The following is a 13,873-nucleotide window of genomic DNA, read 5'->3' on the forward strand; positions in this document are numbered from 1 at the left end:
CACATTCGACATTCTTTGGTTCTTTCCCAACAGCCAACTGTTACCAAAGTGAAGTCAGCTTGTAGGTTCAGTCGAGCAAAGGTCATGGTGGCCACGAGTCTGCTTTCTGTTGTAACATGACATGCTGATTTTACCACAGATCCCTAATTGGCTGTGAGGAGATGTTCATTTTGACAGCCTACTAAATCAAGTTGAGGGAAAGCTAATGGCCAACGGGAATACGCATAGCTGCAGGGACTGTGTGTGCGGATGTGTGAGAGAGGATTGTGTTGATAGTCTTTCTACACGGAGCTGGGGGAAGGGAGATTGGAAGCCCTCAAGGTGTTCTAGTGTTATGGGGCAGCCTGCTGAGGCTTCCTCAGATGAAGAGGACCTTGAAGCAGCAGGCAGTAGCAGACAGGAACAGCAGCAAGCTGAGCAAGCACAGACAGATGAATGTCTCCTGTGCTTGCCACCACCCAGGGACTCACCTGTGTCCAGCAGCAGCCCTCCACAGCCACTGGAACAGCTGTGCCAAAGGTGCAGAACACTCCTACGTGAGCACAGAAGGGGTGCCAGATTACAAGCACTACAAAGAAAATTGCTGGCTGACAGCAATGAGAGTAATGAGCTCCCTCCAGCAGAGAGCGCTGAGTGAGAACCAGCTGTTGCTGGTTCCTCGTAGGCTTATTTAAACAGAGGGGGTTACCACACTTTGTATTCCCAACGATGTATTAAGAGTTTGAAAATGTTATAAAAAACATCGCTTTGAAAGGGTTTTTGGATACCACGGCTTATAAATGGTTGGAAGACGTCTTCACAGCTAAAGGAGCCAAACAAAGTGCGAACAGTATTTTTTATAACGTTTTCAAACTCTTAATACATCGGTGGGAATACATAGAAAGTGCGAACAGTATTTTTTATAACGTTTTCAAACTCTTAATACATTGGTGGGAATACATAGAAAGTGCGAACAGTATTTTTTATAACATTTTCAAACTCTTAATACATCGCTGGGAATACAAGTGCGGTAACCCCCAGACACTGGCATCCAGGCTGACATGGGAACAACCTGGTATTACTACCCTGTGTCTCTTGGTCCTCTGATTATTTCTGAAACTTAGCAAGGAATTACCCAACATTCCAAGGTGCAGCGATCATTGAGCAGTTTTAGCATATTGACAAATGACCAGCTGGGTGTGAACGATGAGTTTAAGTGTCCTTTTGATGGCTCGTCCTGGGTGGATGGGATGTTAGGGTGCTTTTATTGATGGCTGGATTGGATTAACAATACTTCAGGGTTGCCCAACTGTCTGTATCTGGAAATTGGTTTACATTGCCTTGATAAAGTACCCCTTGGAGCAAGGGATATGATTGTTTTAGGCATGCCTTGGAGCTGGGGGGGGGAATGACACCCATCGATAAAAGTATCTCAACTGAGTGTCTCAACTGAGGAGAGGACAGGGGCCTTACAGGGTATGCGCTTCAAAAAAAATTGTACTAGTTTTTTATCCAGATTACATTACCATTATGTTCTGTGGGAAGACCTGGCCCCTGGAGTTAAGCAGGTCTGCACAGAAGTAAGTCTTATTTTATTCAATGGGGCGTACTCCCACGAAAGTCTTTTTAGGATTGCAGCTGTGGGTGGCTGCATTACATAATAACCAGTGGTTGCAACTGGGTATGTGTGTCACCAGCATGATGCAGGGGTCAAGAGCGGTGGTTTGGAGTGGTAGATTCTGATCTGGAGAACCGGGTTGGTTTCCCCACTCCTCCACATGAAGCCAGCTGGGTGACCTTGGGCTAGTCACAGCTCTCTTAGAGCTCTCTCAGCCCCACCTACCTCACAGGATGTCTGTTATAGGGAAGGGAAGGTGATTGTAAGCCAGTTTGATTCTTAAGTGGTAGAGAAAGTCAGCATATAAAAAACCAACTCTTCTTCTTCATCATCTTGTACCATTCTAACAAACTTCCCAAACCCTTCTGCTGTCTTGCAGAACCAAGAGCTGGCTGAGTGACCTGGTCCACCTCACGTGTTCCCGGATCCTTGTGAGAGCGCTGTCTGGCACCATTTATTACCATAACAAGTAAGTGAGAGCATGGATTCCTTCCTAATTCTCTTGTTGGGAAACCTCTTTTGTTCAGGCCCAGTGGTGTGCTGATAGCCACAAAGTTCTCTGCCATCCTCCAGGAGTTAGGAGAGCCAGAGAAAGTGACTCAGAATAAGGAAAGATATGCGGTTTTGCTTAGTCAAGTGGTCTTCAGTTTGTGGTTTTAAGACCCTCAAGCGGATCTCAGAATCTCACCTGCTGAGTAAACAGCCCCCTATATAGCCACCATTTTAAAATTCTATAACTGCACATATCTCTGTAAAATATAATAATCTCATTCTACAAAAGAGAAACCATCACACCATAGAATCTCTCTAGGTAATCACATATATATACAATGCAAAACTTCATCTCTTACATTCTCCTCTGGATTCCTTCTCTCCCAGTACTATAGAGAAGGTTACAGATTTTTAATAAGTTTTATGCTGGGCTGGTGTTTCAGGAATCTCACTGTTGTAACTGCTTTAGCGGTGTTCTTATGGTTTTTATGGCATCTAGGCTCTTTCTTGCATGCCCAGGGTAGTGCAAATCGCCCCTTTAGGGGTCAGGAAGCTATTTCCCCCCAGGCCAGATTGGCCAGAGATCCTGGTTTGTTTGTTTTTGCCATCTTTTGGGTGTGGAGTAGGGGTCATAGGGTGTGTGTGTGTGGGGGGGAGGTAGTTGTGAATTTCCTGCATTGGGCAGGGGGTTGGACTAGATGATCCTGGTGGTCCCTTCCAACTCTATGATATAACAATTTATAAACATTTCCAGCAATAGAAGAAAAAAAGGGGGGGGGAAGGAAGAGAGGGGAGGGCAGCCGAATAGAACCCTCTGCTGCCCTCAACCATATGCTCGGGGGAACAACTCAGTCTTACAGGCCCTGCAGAATTGATTCAAGTCCCACAGGACCTGGATCTCACTTGGTAGAGAGTTCCACCATGCATGCATTTGTTTTGTGTGCAGAATTTGGGTTTTCTTGGTGGACCATTTTCCGAAAGCCTGTTCTTGCGTGTGTGTGTGTGTGTGTGTAAAGTGCTGTCAAGTGGCAACCAACTTATATTGACCCCCATGGGGTTTTCAAGGCAAGGAATGAACAGAAGTGGTTTCTCGTTGGCTGTCTGTGCATAGCAACCCTGGACTTCCTTGGTGGTCTCCCAAGACCCTGCTTAGCTTCTGAGATTTGATGAGATAGGGCAAGCCTGGAACATCTAGGTTAGGACACTGTTATACAAGAAAAATAGAGTTGAAAATAGATGCTTAGCTCAACCCAGCCTCATGTTTCTGGGTGCCGAAGCAACTTGGCGCTCTGGATTTCCCAGCCCTGGAATACTAGGCCTAACTCAGCTGTGTCTGTTACGCAAACAAACTGATTCCCCTCCAGTTCAACACAGATATAGTCTCTTTGAGAGCCAGCGTGGTGTCATGGTTAAGAGCGGTGGTTTGGAGTGGTGGACTTTGATCTGGAGAACCGGGTTTGATTCCCCCACTCCTCCACATGAGTGGTGGACTCTAATCTGGTGAATCAGGTTGGCTTCCCCACTCCTCCAGATGAAGCCAGCTGGGTGACCTTGGGCTACTCACAGCCCTCTTAGAGTTTTCTCGGCCCTGGCTACCCCACAGGGTGTCTGTTGTGGGGAGGGGAAGGGAAGGTGATTGTAAATTGGTTTGATTCTTCCTTAAGTGGTAGAGAAAGTCGGCATATAAAAGCCAATTCTCCTTTTCTTCTCCTCCTCCTCCATCATGATGCCTGTGTGTGTAGGGTGATCAATTTATATGATTATTTGTACTCCTCAAAGCATGGGGATTTCATGTCAATTGCATGCTCTTATGATAAGCCCTTGACATGGGGTATAGGAAAGGATTTGCCTGCTCGTCCGTCACATGAAGTGCCACAAACAGTAATGTGTGAAACGGGACTTTGGCTTAGTGTATAGTTTGCAGGATGTTGTGTGTGTACCTCTACCATCATATAAGAACATAAGAAAGGCCATGCTGGATCAGACCAAGGTCCATCCAGTCCAGCAGTCTGTTCACACAGTGGCCAATCAGGTGCCGATTAGGGAGCCCACAAACAAGACAACTGCAGCAGCATTATCCTGCCTATATAAGACGTTAGCTTTGAAAATGACCTAGGTAGAAAAACTTGCTGCGACAGTTGCTCTGCAGAATGTGGAGAGCTGACCACGTGATGCTGCCTTCTACTGAATCAGACCGTTGGTCTATAAAGGCCAGCTTCATCTGCTGGTACTGGCAACATCTCCCCAAGCTCTGTGCTAGCACCTGCTGCGTAAGATTTATTATCCCTGGATGGAAGGAGGAATTGAGCCTGGGATTATTTTTTGCAATGCAAAGCACATTCTCGACCACTAACCTTTACTCTCCCTTTTAGGCTGTCTCCTACATTTGGTGATTTTGTGTGGGAGTGGTTATTTCACAAGGCATTTCTGGCTGGCTGTTGTAATTATTTTTCATTGTTAAGCAATAGCAAAGCAGAGATACCTTCCTTTTTTTGCTGGTAGACTATAGCCTTTGCCTTGATTTCTTTAATAGATTAGCTTTTATATGCTTTCCCCCCCTTTGTATGTTGCTTGAGAGCAGTAAAGAATTACATTTTAGACATGGTGGGGGAATATAATGCACAGCCTCAGAATGATTATAGTGTTACGGTTTTACAGGAGTAATTATTAGTAAAATTGTGTTGGCAGCTGCAGAAATCATAGGACTGCTGTATAGTTGTGACCAACCTTTGTGTCCTGGATTTGCAGGGAGAACAAACCCCAGAAAGGAGGCATTTGTGTTGCCAACCACACGTCTCCGATAGATGTGATCATTCTGACGAACGACGGGTGTTATACAATGGTATGTCGCAGCAGCTTCGTGGGTTTTGTTCCTTGTGGTTACGAGACAAACGGGCCACTTTTGCAGAAGTTTTGCAAAATCCCCTTTAATAAGAAATCCAAACCCACACCCAATTTACTGCAAATATGGAGAAGTCACTGGGGTTTGCATTGGGTCTCTGGAGGCAGCAGGGAAGTGAAGCCCCCCAAAAAGCAGACTTCTCGAGCACGTTGTATTGAAGCTGCAACTCTGTTTATTGTGATACAAAATTTCTACGGTAACGCTTTTTTTTAAAAAAAACTGCCCTGTCCTGGATAGCCCAGGCTAGCCTGATCTCGTTAGATCTCAGAAGCTAAGCAGGGGCGACCCTGGCTAGTATTTGGATGGGAGACCACCAAGGAATAACAGGGTTGTGACACAGAGACAGGCAATGGCAAACCACCTCTGAACGTCTTTCCTTGAAAACCCCACGAGGGGTTGTCATAAGTCAGATGTGACTTGACGGCAAAAAACCAAACCAAAGTGGGACTGTTCCAGTAAGTACCTTTTAATGCATAGTGACATAGGATAAGTAGTATTTTATCAGTGCTGAAACTGGGTTTTAGTAGCGCCAGGGAAAATACTATGTGGGTCCTGATAAGTATTCAGAGGTCTTTTTTGTACAGGGTTGCTGGGAAAATTCATTAATGCCTTCCCTCCTGCCTGAGGTTGCCAGACTCCAGGTGGGGCCTGGAGATCTCTTGGAAGTACTGCTGATCTCCAGATGATGAAGATCAGTTCCCCTGGAGAAAGTAGTTTTTTGGGAGGGTGAACTATATGGCATTATACTCGGCTGTATGGCATCCTCTTTCTTCTCTGTTACAGTTCCCTCAGCTAACTCCTGTTCAGCTCAGTTATTTAAGATTACTTAGAATGTGTTGAGTCCCAAATAAATGTAATTTAGCTATTATTGGTGATGATTTTGTGTGTTTCTTTGCTGGTGAAATGTCTCTCATTTGATCTGATTTGCACTTCCAGACTAGAGTAAAATTGGAGTCCATAAATTGGCTGGGCTATGTGGTCAAACATATGTAGATAGATAGTTTCCCTGACTGATGTTGACAGCATCCTAGGGATTGTGAGGTCAACCATCTGTAGCCTCGATCTCTCTCCCACTTGGTTAGTTAAATCTTGTGGATACGAGATTAGGATCCTTTGGGCCAATGTTGTGAACTCTTCCTTTCAAGAGAGGGGTTTTTTCAAAGCCTCTGAAAGTAGCTGCTGTTTTATTAGAAAACACTCGTGACAGAGAAATTCTGGCAAATTACAGGCTTGTGTCAGATTTGCTATTTCTGCAGTGATTGAATGAGTGCTGGAGGTCAGACCGACTTCCGGGTTACCAAATGACACACCTGCCCTTGACCCCTTTTGAATTTTCCTTGAGGCTTGGTTTGGCAACAGACAGTGCATTGCTAGCCCTGGTGGGTGATCCCTACTTCCCATGAGAAAAAGGAAATGTATTTTTGTTGATTTCTTTAATTTGTCTATAAAGCCACCTTGTTTAAAGGAGTCTTTCCAGGGCAATTGATTTTTTTTTTTTTGGAAGTGAGTTTTTGTGTCAAAGGTTAGTGGTCAAGAATGTGCTTTGCATGGCAGAAAATAATCCCAGGCTCAATTCCACCTTCCATCCAGGGATGATAAATCTTACGCAGCAGGTGCTAGCACGGAACTTGGGGAGATGTTGCCAGTACCAGCAGATGAAGCTCTCTTTTTCATATTTAATTTTTTAATATATTTGTGTGGGGTAGTTTGCTAGGAAAGGTTGAGGGCAGCAGAAAAAGAGGAAGACCCAACAAGAGATGGATTGACTCAATAAAGGAAGCCACGGCCCTCAGTTTGCAAGACCTGAGCAAGGCTGTCAAAGACAGGACATTTTGGAGGACATTGATTCATAGGGTCACCATGAGTCGGAAGCGACTTGACGGCACTTAACACACAGGTTGCACCAGTATTTGTTAGCAGCCTTGAGTGCTATGAAACCTTGATGCTCTCAAATAGGTGATAAAATAGTGCTTGAATTTCCTGAAAGTAAGGAGAGATCCTTTTAGGGCCCAGCTAAATGTTATCTTGTTGACTGAGAAGATGAGGAATGCGAGGATATGCGTTTTATTTTATTTTTATTTCATTGGGGTGGGGGAAGGAATCAGTAGGTGGGAGAGTGCTTGATTCCTCCTGTGTCCACCAGTTTCTTCCTGCAAGGATGCTTTCCTGAATTGCTTCTAGTTTTTTTTTTGCTGGCTAGGGAAGGAAATTACTCCTCGTGCAGGAAGAGCATTTATAGGGGGAAATTTGTGGGCAGAGAATAGTTAAGTATCCCTTGCCTATCCACTGCCCGGCCGGGCTGAAGCTCCCCCCTCGGCCGCGCACTTGGGAGGGGGGAAAGGGGGACTAGATGCCTCGGCTCTGCGGGCCAGATAAAAGCCCTCTGGGGGCCGGATCCAGCCTGCAGGTTGCATGTTTGACACCCCTGGCCTAGAGCATCCCTGGCCTAGAGCATCCCTGACAAGCGTTTGTCCAGCCTCTGCTTAAAGACTACCAGTGTGGGGGAGCTCACCACCTCCCTAGGTAGCTGATTCCACTGTTGAACAACTCTTACTGTAAAATTATTTTTCCTAATATCCAGCTGGTACCTTTCCACCCTCAATTTAAACCCATTATTGCGAGTCCTATCTTCTGCAGCCAACAGGAACAGCTCCCTGCCCTCCTCTAAGTGACTGCCATTAAAATAATTCAAGAGAGCAGTCATGTCCCCCCTCAACCTCCTCTTCTCCAGACTGCCCATTCCCAACTCCCTTAGCCTTTCCTCATAGGGCTGGGTCTTAAGGCTCCTGATCATCCTTGTCACTCTCCTCTGCACCCGCTCGATTCTGTCCCCACCTTGATAGAGTTTGAAAGGGAGCCGTTTTAATGGACTGCTTCTTTTTGTCTCTCTTGGGCAACTGACAGGTTGGCCAAGCTCATGGCGGACTCATGGGAGTCATTCAAAGGGCCACGGTCAAGGCCTGCCCGCATGTCTGGTTCGAACGCTCCGAAATGAAGGATCGCCACCTAGTGACCAAAAGGTAAAGAGCAACTTGTTACATGAAATGTATTCCCTGGCGTTGGAGACAAATGACTCTTTGCTTTCTCAATGTAATGCTACAATATTGATTGGACAGAAGTCCTTAGTTTATGTTTGTGTTGGCCAGTTAGTTAGGCTGACAGATGGTGACTGGGCCACTGATGTCTGGGGAGGTTCATGACTGAACACAGAATTTATTCTATTTCCCATTTAACTGCATTCTTCAGACTATTATAACTAGGGTTGGCAGGCCTCACGCCAAGTGCCACAGTCGCCTGCTACTGATCCAAGTGGCGGCAGAATTTTTTTTTTTAATTGAAAACCCGCCACCAGCTGGGGTTTACCATAGAGTTTCCAGCGATTCCTAGAGCTACCCATTGCCACTTCCTGTTTGTACCCAGAAGTGACGTGGTGATATTTTGGTGATGTCACCATTGTCACCTCCCATGTCCTCGCCCCTAAATCCTCCTGCTGGCTTGTCCTGGCAACCCATGTGTAACACCTAATACTGACTGTGTTTCTATCCCCTGGAGAGCTTTCGGAGCATCAGAAAGCACAATTGGGTGCTTCTGGTTTATAGTCTGTGTATGTGGTGATGGGGCAGGAAGAGAAAATAAATCATGGGCAGAGAAAGGGCATACCTGTATTATATGTACTTAGGAAATGTTTTCCAATTGTGTGTCGATACAGCATTCGTCAGAAGTTTATATGCATATCAGAAACACCTGAGAATGCAATAAATCAGAATATTCGATCAAAGTCCAGTATTGTTTGAGATGAGAACCATTCATAAACAGGAAATTTATAAGCCGGAGACAGGATATCCGGATTGATATTCAGCCGTTTCATCCAAGCAGATTTCCTCAGTCCTATGTAACTGTTGCTGTAGAAAAGAATAGCTTAATACTAACAAATATACCACATACAAATCCTAATATTAATATACAATATACAGAATATTACCTACTATTAGCACTCAGTAAACACAAACATGGTTGTGCATTGCATAAAATTCAGAAATTCAGTTGTTTTACGAGAGGAACAGATATGGTAATATAAGTCCATCCCAATTATAGGGATATATTTAGGCTGTCTTAGGGGCAAATACCACCAGGCATGCTGTTATACAGAAAGGATACACAAATAAAGCTGGTATAACAAAATATCTCTAATCTTATCTTAAAGAAACTACAGGAAACATGAAAGGTCCAGATCTGTATTCAGCCCATTAGGCATCATGGTTTTAAAATGTCTTGGAGCAGGCTTTGAACTGTCCTGAAAAAAATCTTGTGTGCCCCTCGACTGAAACCTTTGGCCCTTTCCCTATCAAAGTCTGTTGGCACCACACTTTTCAGTATAGCGGCCATGAGAACCCACAGAAGGCCCTGGGACTTTCTGGGCAACTGTCGAAATTGCAACCCGTGCGTCTTGTGTGTTGAAGAACCCTCCTGTTGTCTCGAATGACATAATCTGGGAATGGTCTGGATTTTGGAAGACTGACTTGACTCCAAAAGCAATAGCTTGAAATAATTCTTTCTTTCCTTCAGACTGAGGGAACATATAGCAAATAAGAACAATCTGCCAATTCTCATTTTCCCAGAAGGTAAGAGAAAGCTCACCGCTTGCTTTTTACAAGTTAAAAAATGATATTCTTATTCCAATCACTTTTTGGGAAAGAGGTTGGTATCGCCTCTTGACATCAAAATCATAACACCTTGGGGAAGAGCCTTGCTGGGTCAGACTAGTCCCTTGCAGTGGTCCATCTAGTCCAGCATCCTGCTTCACACACGTCTGTAGGGTCAAGAACTAGTCTGTAGGGTCAAGAACAGGATGTAGAGGCCAAGGCCTTCCCCTGATGTTGCCTCCTGGCACTGGTATTCAGAGCCTGACTGCCCCTGAATGTGGAGGTTCCCTTGCTGGAAACTATTACTTTTTTTAAAAAAAGAACAAAACTAAATTCTGATCTGTCTAGCAAGCTTCTGGCACAGAAATTCTACATATGATCAGAGATGTTTTTGACAGTACTCAATATTATGTGTTAACGGAATCTTAAAGAATTAGATTTGTTCAATGTTTTATAATATTTATTCTTTAAAAGTATTAGTAAGGGAAAGCCTCATGAGATACACATTCTCACATTTTTTTCATGAACATCTTCAGGGAGGCTAGATTACATATTTGCATATGTGTGTTTTACACATTTATCAGATTTTTTAAAAATATTTTTTATCCTAGTTCAGAGGGGGAAAGAGTACAGGGGTGGGGGGGCAAAATCATATTTGTCTTGCAAACCAGCACAATCTTACTGAAGATCCAACATCTACTGCTGACTGCTTAGTTCTTACTTGGTATCTAAGTAGAATACTATGTCAGGAAAAAAGGTAGGCTTAGAACTTCTTCTTGAAGTTTAGTTTTCTATTTGAAAGTAAGGAACATATGTATTTATGGGGAAGCATTCAGTCATGTGAGCCTTTGCTTGCGTTCTGAAGTGGTGCAACCGACACTTGAAATTTGGGATCCCCCAACTCTGCCAAGCATGCGAGCACTTTTGGAAATTTGAGAAAGGATAGTAGGTAGGGTTGCCAACCTCCAGGTACTAGCTGGGGATCTTCTTCTGTTACAACTGATCTCCAGCCAATAGAGATCAGTTCACCTGGAGAAAATGGCCACTTTGGCAATTGGACACTATGGCCCTGAAGTCCCTCCCCTCTCCAAACCCCGCCCTCTTCAGGCTCCACCCCTCAAAATCTCCAGGTATTTCCCAATCCAGAGCTGGCAACTCTAATAGTAGGTGCTGCCACAAAATGGCTGCCATGGAGACAATTACAAAGCAAGGTAATAGAGAGGGCTGTACCACTTCAGACTGTAGGTTGGACAATTTTTATGTCCCCATGTCATATCTTCCTGAAAATAAATTAGCACAGGAGGATGAGAAGCTCTTTTCATGGTCTTCTACTCCTCTTATGGGGAATAATTAATAGAGGAGAACACTGAAAAGGTGTAATCCCCCCACCACAGTCTGAGGTGGTACAGTCCATTCTGCTGTCTCATTACTGCTGCTGCATATTTAGATCAGGCTTATGGGGGGCAACGGGGTGGGAAGTCTCTCAACATAAGACTTGGGTGGTGCTAGCTTAATTCTCGCACCAACAGCAGCTGCTTGAGGGTCATCTGGCACGTTAGCCTTGTATCAGGGTTGTATCTTTTGGACCAACAGCTTGATCTTTCTTACTAGGCACGTGTATAAACAACACTTCTGTAATGATGTTTAAAAAAGGAAGTTTTGAAATTGGTGGAACCATCTACCCAGTGGCCATCAAGGTAAGATGCATAGAATCGCATCCATAGATTCTGGGATTGCCAGCCAAATGTGTTGGGAGCCGGCATGGTGTAGTGGTTAAGAGTGGTGTTTAGGAGCGGTGGACTCTGATCTGGAGATCTCCTCCTCCTCCTCTTCTTGCCTCTTCTCTGCATGGGCTGCTCCAGAAGCCCTTATTTTGCTTATCACTGTGCAGTTTTGGAATTGCTGCCTTCTTACAGCATCTTAATGAGGCATATTTGAAATGGCCTCTTTGCTGTAGGTGCTGAGTGAAAATGACTGTTTGACTCTGTCCTATCGTTTGCAGTACGACCCCCAGTTTGGTGACGCCTTCTGGAACAGCAGCAAATATGGAATAGTGAGCTACCTCTTGCGAATCATGACTAGCTGGGCCATCGTTTGCAATGTGTGGTATCTGCCACCCATGACAAGAGAGGTAGGTGGTCTTGGTACCTCCATTAGAGCTTGAAGATGAGCAGCTTGAGCTTTTGTTAGGGCAAGGCGGATCCTCCCCTTTGCCTCTCCTGGTGGTGCCACTAGTCTGTTGAGGGTAGCTAGCCCAAAATGCTTTTCTGCTCCCTAAACCCATTTTATTCCTTGGCTCCACCATCAACCGGACTGCAGCCAAGAAATCAGAAGGAGACTGAGACTGGGAAGGGCTGCCATGGAGGAGCTAGAAAAGATTCTGAAGTGTAAGGATGTTTCACTGGCCACCAAGATTAAGTTAATTCATGCCATCGTATTCCTTATTACTATGTAAGGGTGTGAAAGCTGGACTGTGAAGAAAGCAGATAGGAAGGAAGTAGATTCCTTTGAAATGTGGTGTTGGAGGAGAGTGTTACAAATAAAAAAACAAATCAGTGGGTTCTAGATCAAATCAAGCCTGAACTGACCCTAGAAGCTAAAATGACTAAACTGAGGCTGTCGTACTTTGGTCACATTATGAGAAGACAAGAGTCACTGGAAAAGACAATCATGCTAGGAAAAGTTGAGGGTAGCAGGAAAAGAGGCAGACCCACCAAGAGATGGATTGACTCTATAAAAAAAGCCACAGCCCTCAATTTGCAAGATCTGAGCAAGGCTGCTAAGGATAAGATGTTTTGGAGGACATTGATTCGTAGGGTCACCATGACTCGGAAACGACTTGATGGCACTTAACACACACACACAAACTCATTTTGCTTAAAAACCAAACCCAATTGTGACTTCCCTCTTGTATCCATGAGGGTGGTGGTAACTGAATTTTGATTGCTTTTCAGGACGGAGAAGACGCTGTTCACTTTGCTAACAGGGTGAAGTCCGCCATAGCTCTCCAAGGAGGACTCACCGAATTATCCTGGTGAGAAAAATGTGATGTGGTCTTTATTGAGAAATCACAGTAACTGGTAGTGGGGATCGAGATATCTCATCTTGGGCTAGTGCTGCTAAGGTGCTCAAAAAAACCTTTGACAAACTGTATCCTGGGGTATAATCATATCCCAAGCCATATTATAAATACCTGTTGACCACTTTACCAAATTGATACTAGCATGCACACTCTGTATGAGAGACCAGTACAGCCCAGTGTAGAACAACAAACAGGTATTCTACCTAGAGGAATTTCTAATTTGAAATTTATTATACACCCTATACACATGCCTGGGCTTGTATAAAGTTATCTCTCTATTTATGGTCATACATTTGTATATTGCTTGTGTGTGCATTTTATGGGTTTTTATTTGACCACTGAGGAAGGCCTGTAGGCCAAAACGCGTATGGTGTGTGGTTTAAGTTTATCAACCTTATCAGTTGCCATTGTGCCTTGTTTTATCATTTTTAATGTTTTTAAACACTGATATAAGTGCCTTAAAATAAAAATATTTTTCTGCTATGCAATTTTACCTTCTCCATCCAACCTTGGGTATCCAGCTTTCGGTTAAGGTTGGGTTTCTTTTTCTTTCTTACCCCTTCTTTTGTTCACTGATGGGGTACCGAACCATCATTTGAATTCGCTTTCAAGGCAGTCAAAAAGGGGGCTACAGTTTGGCTCTGCGCTTTTTGCTTAGAGACAGCAGCTGATGTGTTGTTGTCATCACTTTGTAACTAGGAGCCCCGTCTGCATAATATTTCATGCATTTCCATCTTCTCCTGTTCTTGAAGGGACGGAGGCTTGAAAAGAGCCAAGGTGAAGGAGACCTTTAAGCAGGAAGAGCAGAAGAACTACAGCAAGATGATCATCGGGAATGGGTTGTCTACACGTGGATCAGTAGTGGCGGACTGATTTTTTCTCTCTCCCAGTTGAGATATCTCATGCCTCAATATAGAAAGTGTGGATTCCCCGACCCCCCCAGTAGAAACAGAATAAAACGCCGTGTGCAGGCAATGAAGGACATTGCTTGGTTTGCTTGAAACTGTGATTCGTTTGGAAGGTGCGCTTCTGTTCACTGGTGAATTCCAGCTCTTGACATCCAGATGGGAAAATTGGACTGAAGCTCGCAGGAGGACAGGAAACTCCCAGTGTTTAAAAAGGGGCTACAACTTTTTGAACATTTGCCCAAAAGGATG

At 44.4% G+C, this 13,873-nt stretch overlaps 1 protein-coding gene across 1 annotated transcript in view; it reads left to right on the plus strand.

Moving 5' to 3' along the window:
- GPAT3 (glycerol-3-phosphate acyltransferase 3) overlaps window positions 1-13,589 on the plus strand; it is a 38,230-nt gene extending 24,641 nt beyond the window's left edge. The window contains exons 5-12 of the mRNA XM_056855257.1: window positions 1,977-2,066; window positions 4,838-4,931; window positions 7,896-8,011; window positions 9,558-9,613; window positions 11,246-11,331; window positions 11,637-11,765; window positions 12,589-12,668; window positions 13,469-13,589. Coding sequence (XP_056711235.1) covers window positions 1,977-2,066; window positions 4,838-4,931; window positions 7,896-8,011; window positions 9,558-9,613; window positions 11,246-11,331; window positions 11,637-11,765; window positions 12,589-12,668; window positions 13,469-13,589 — 772 coding nt within the window. The remainder of the gene's footprint in view (window positions 1-1,976; window positions 2,067-4,837; window positions 4,932-7,895; window positions 8,012-9,557; window positions 9,614-11,245; window positions 11,332-11,636; window positions 11,766-12,588; window positions 12,669-13,468) is intronic.
- The last annotated feature ends 284 nt before the right edge of the window (window positions 13,590-13,873 follow it).

This window comes from Euleptes europaea, chromosome 9, assembly GCF_029931775.1.
Source record: "Euleptes europaea isolate rEulEur1 chromosome 9, rEulEur1.hap1, whole genome shotgun sequence".
Classification (NCBI taxonomy): domain Eukaryota; kingdom Metazoa; phylum Chordata; class Lepidosauria; order Squamata; family Sphaerodactylidae; genus Euleptes; species Euleptes europaea.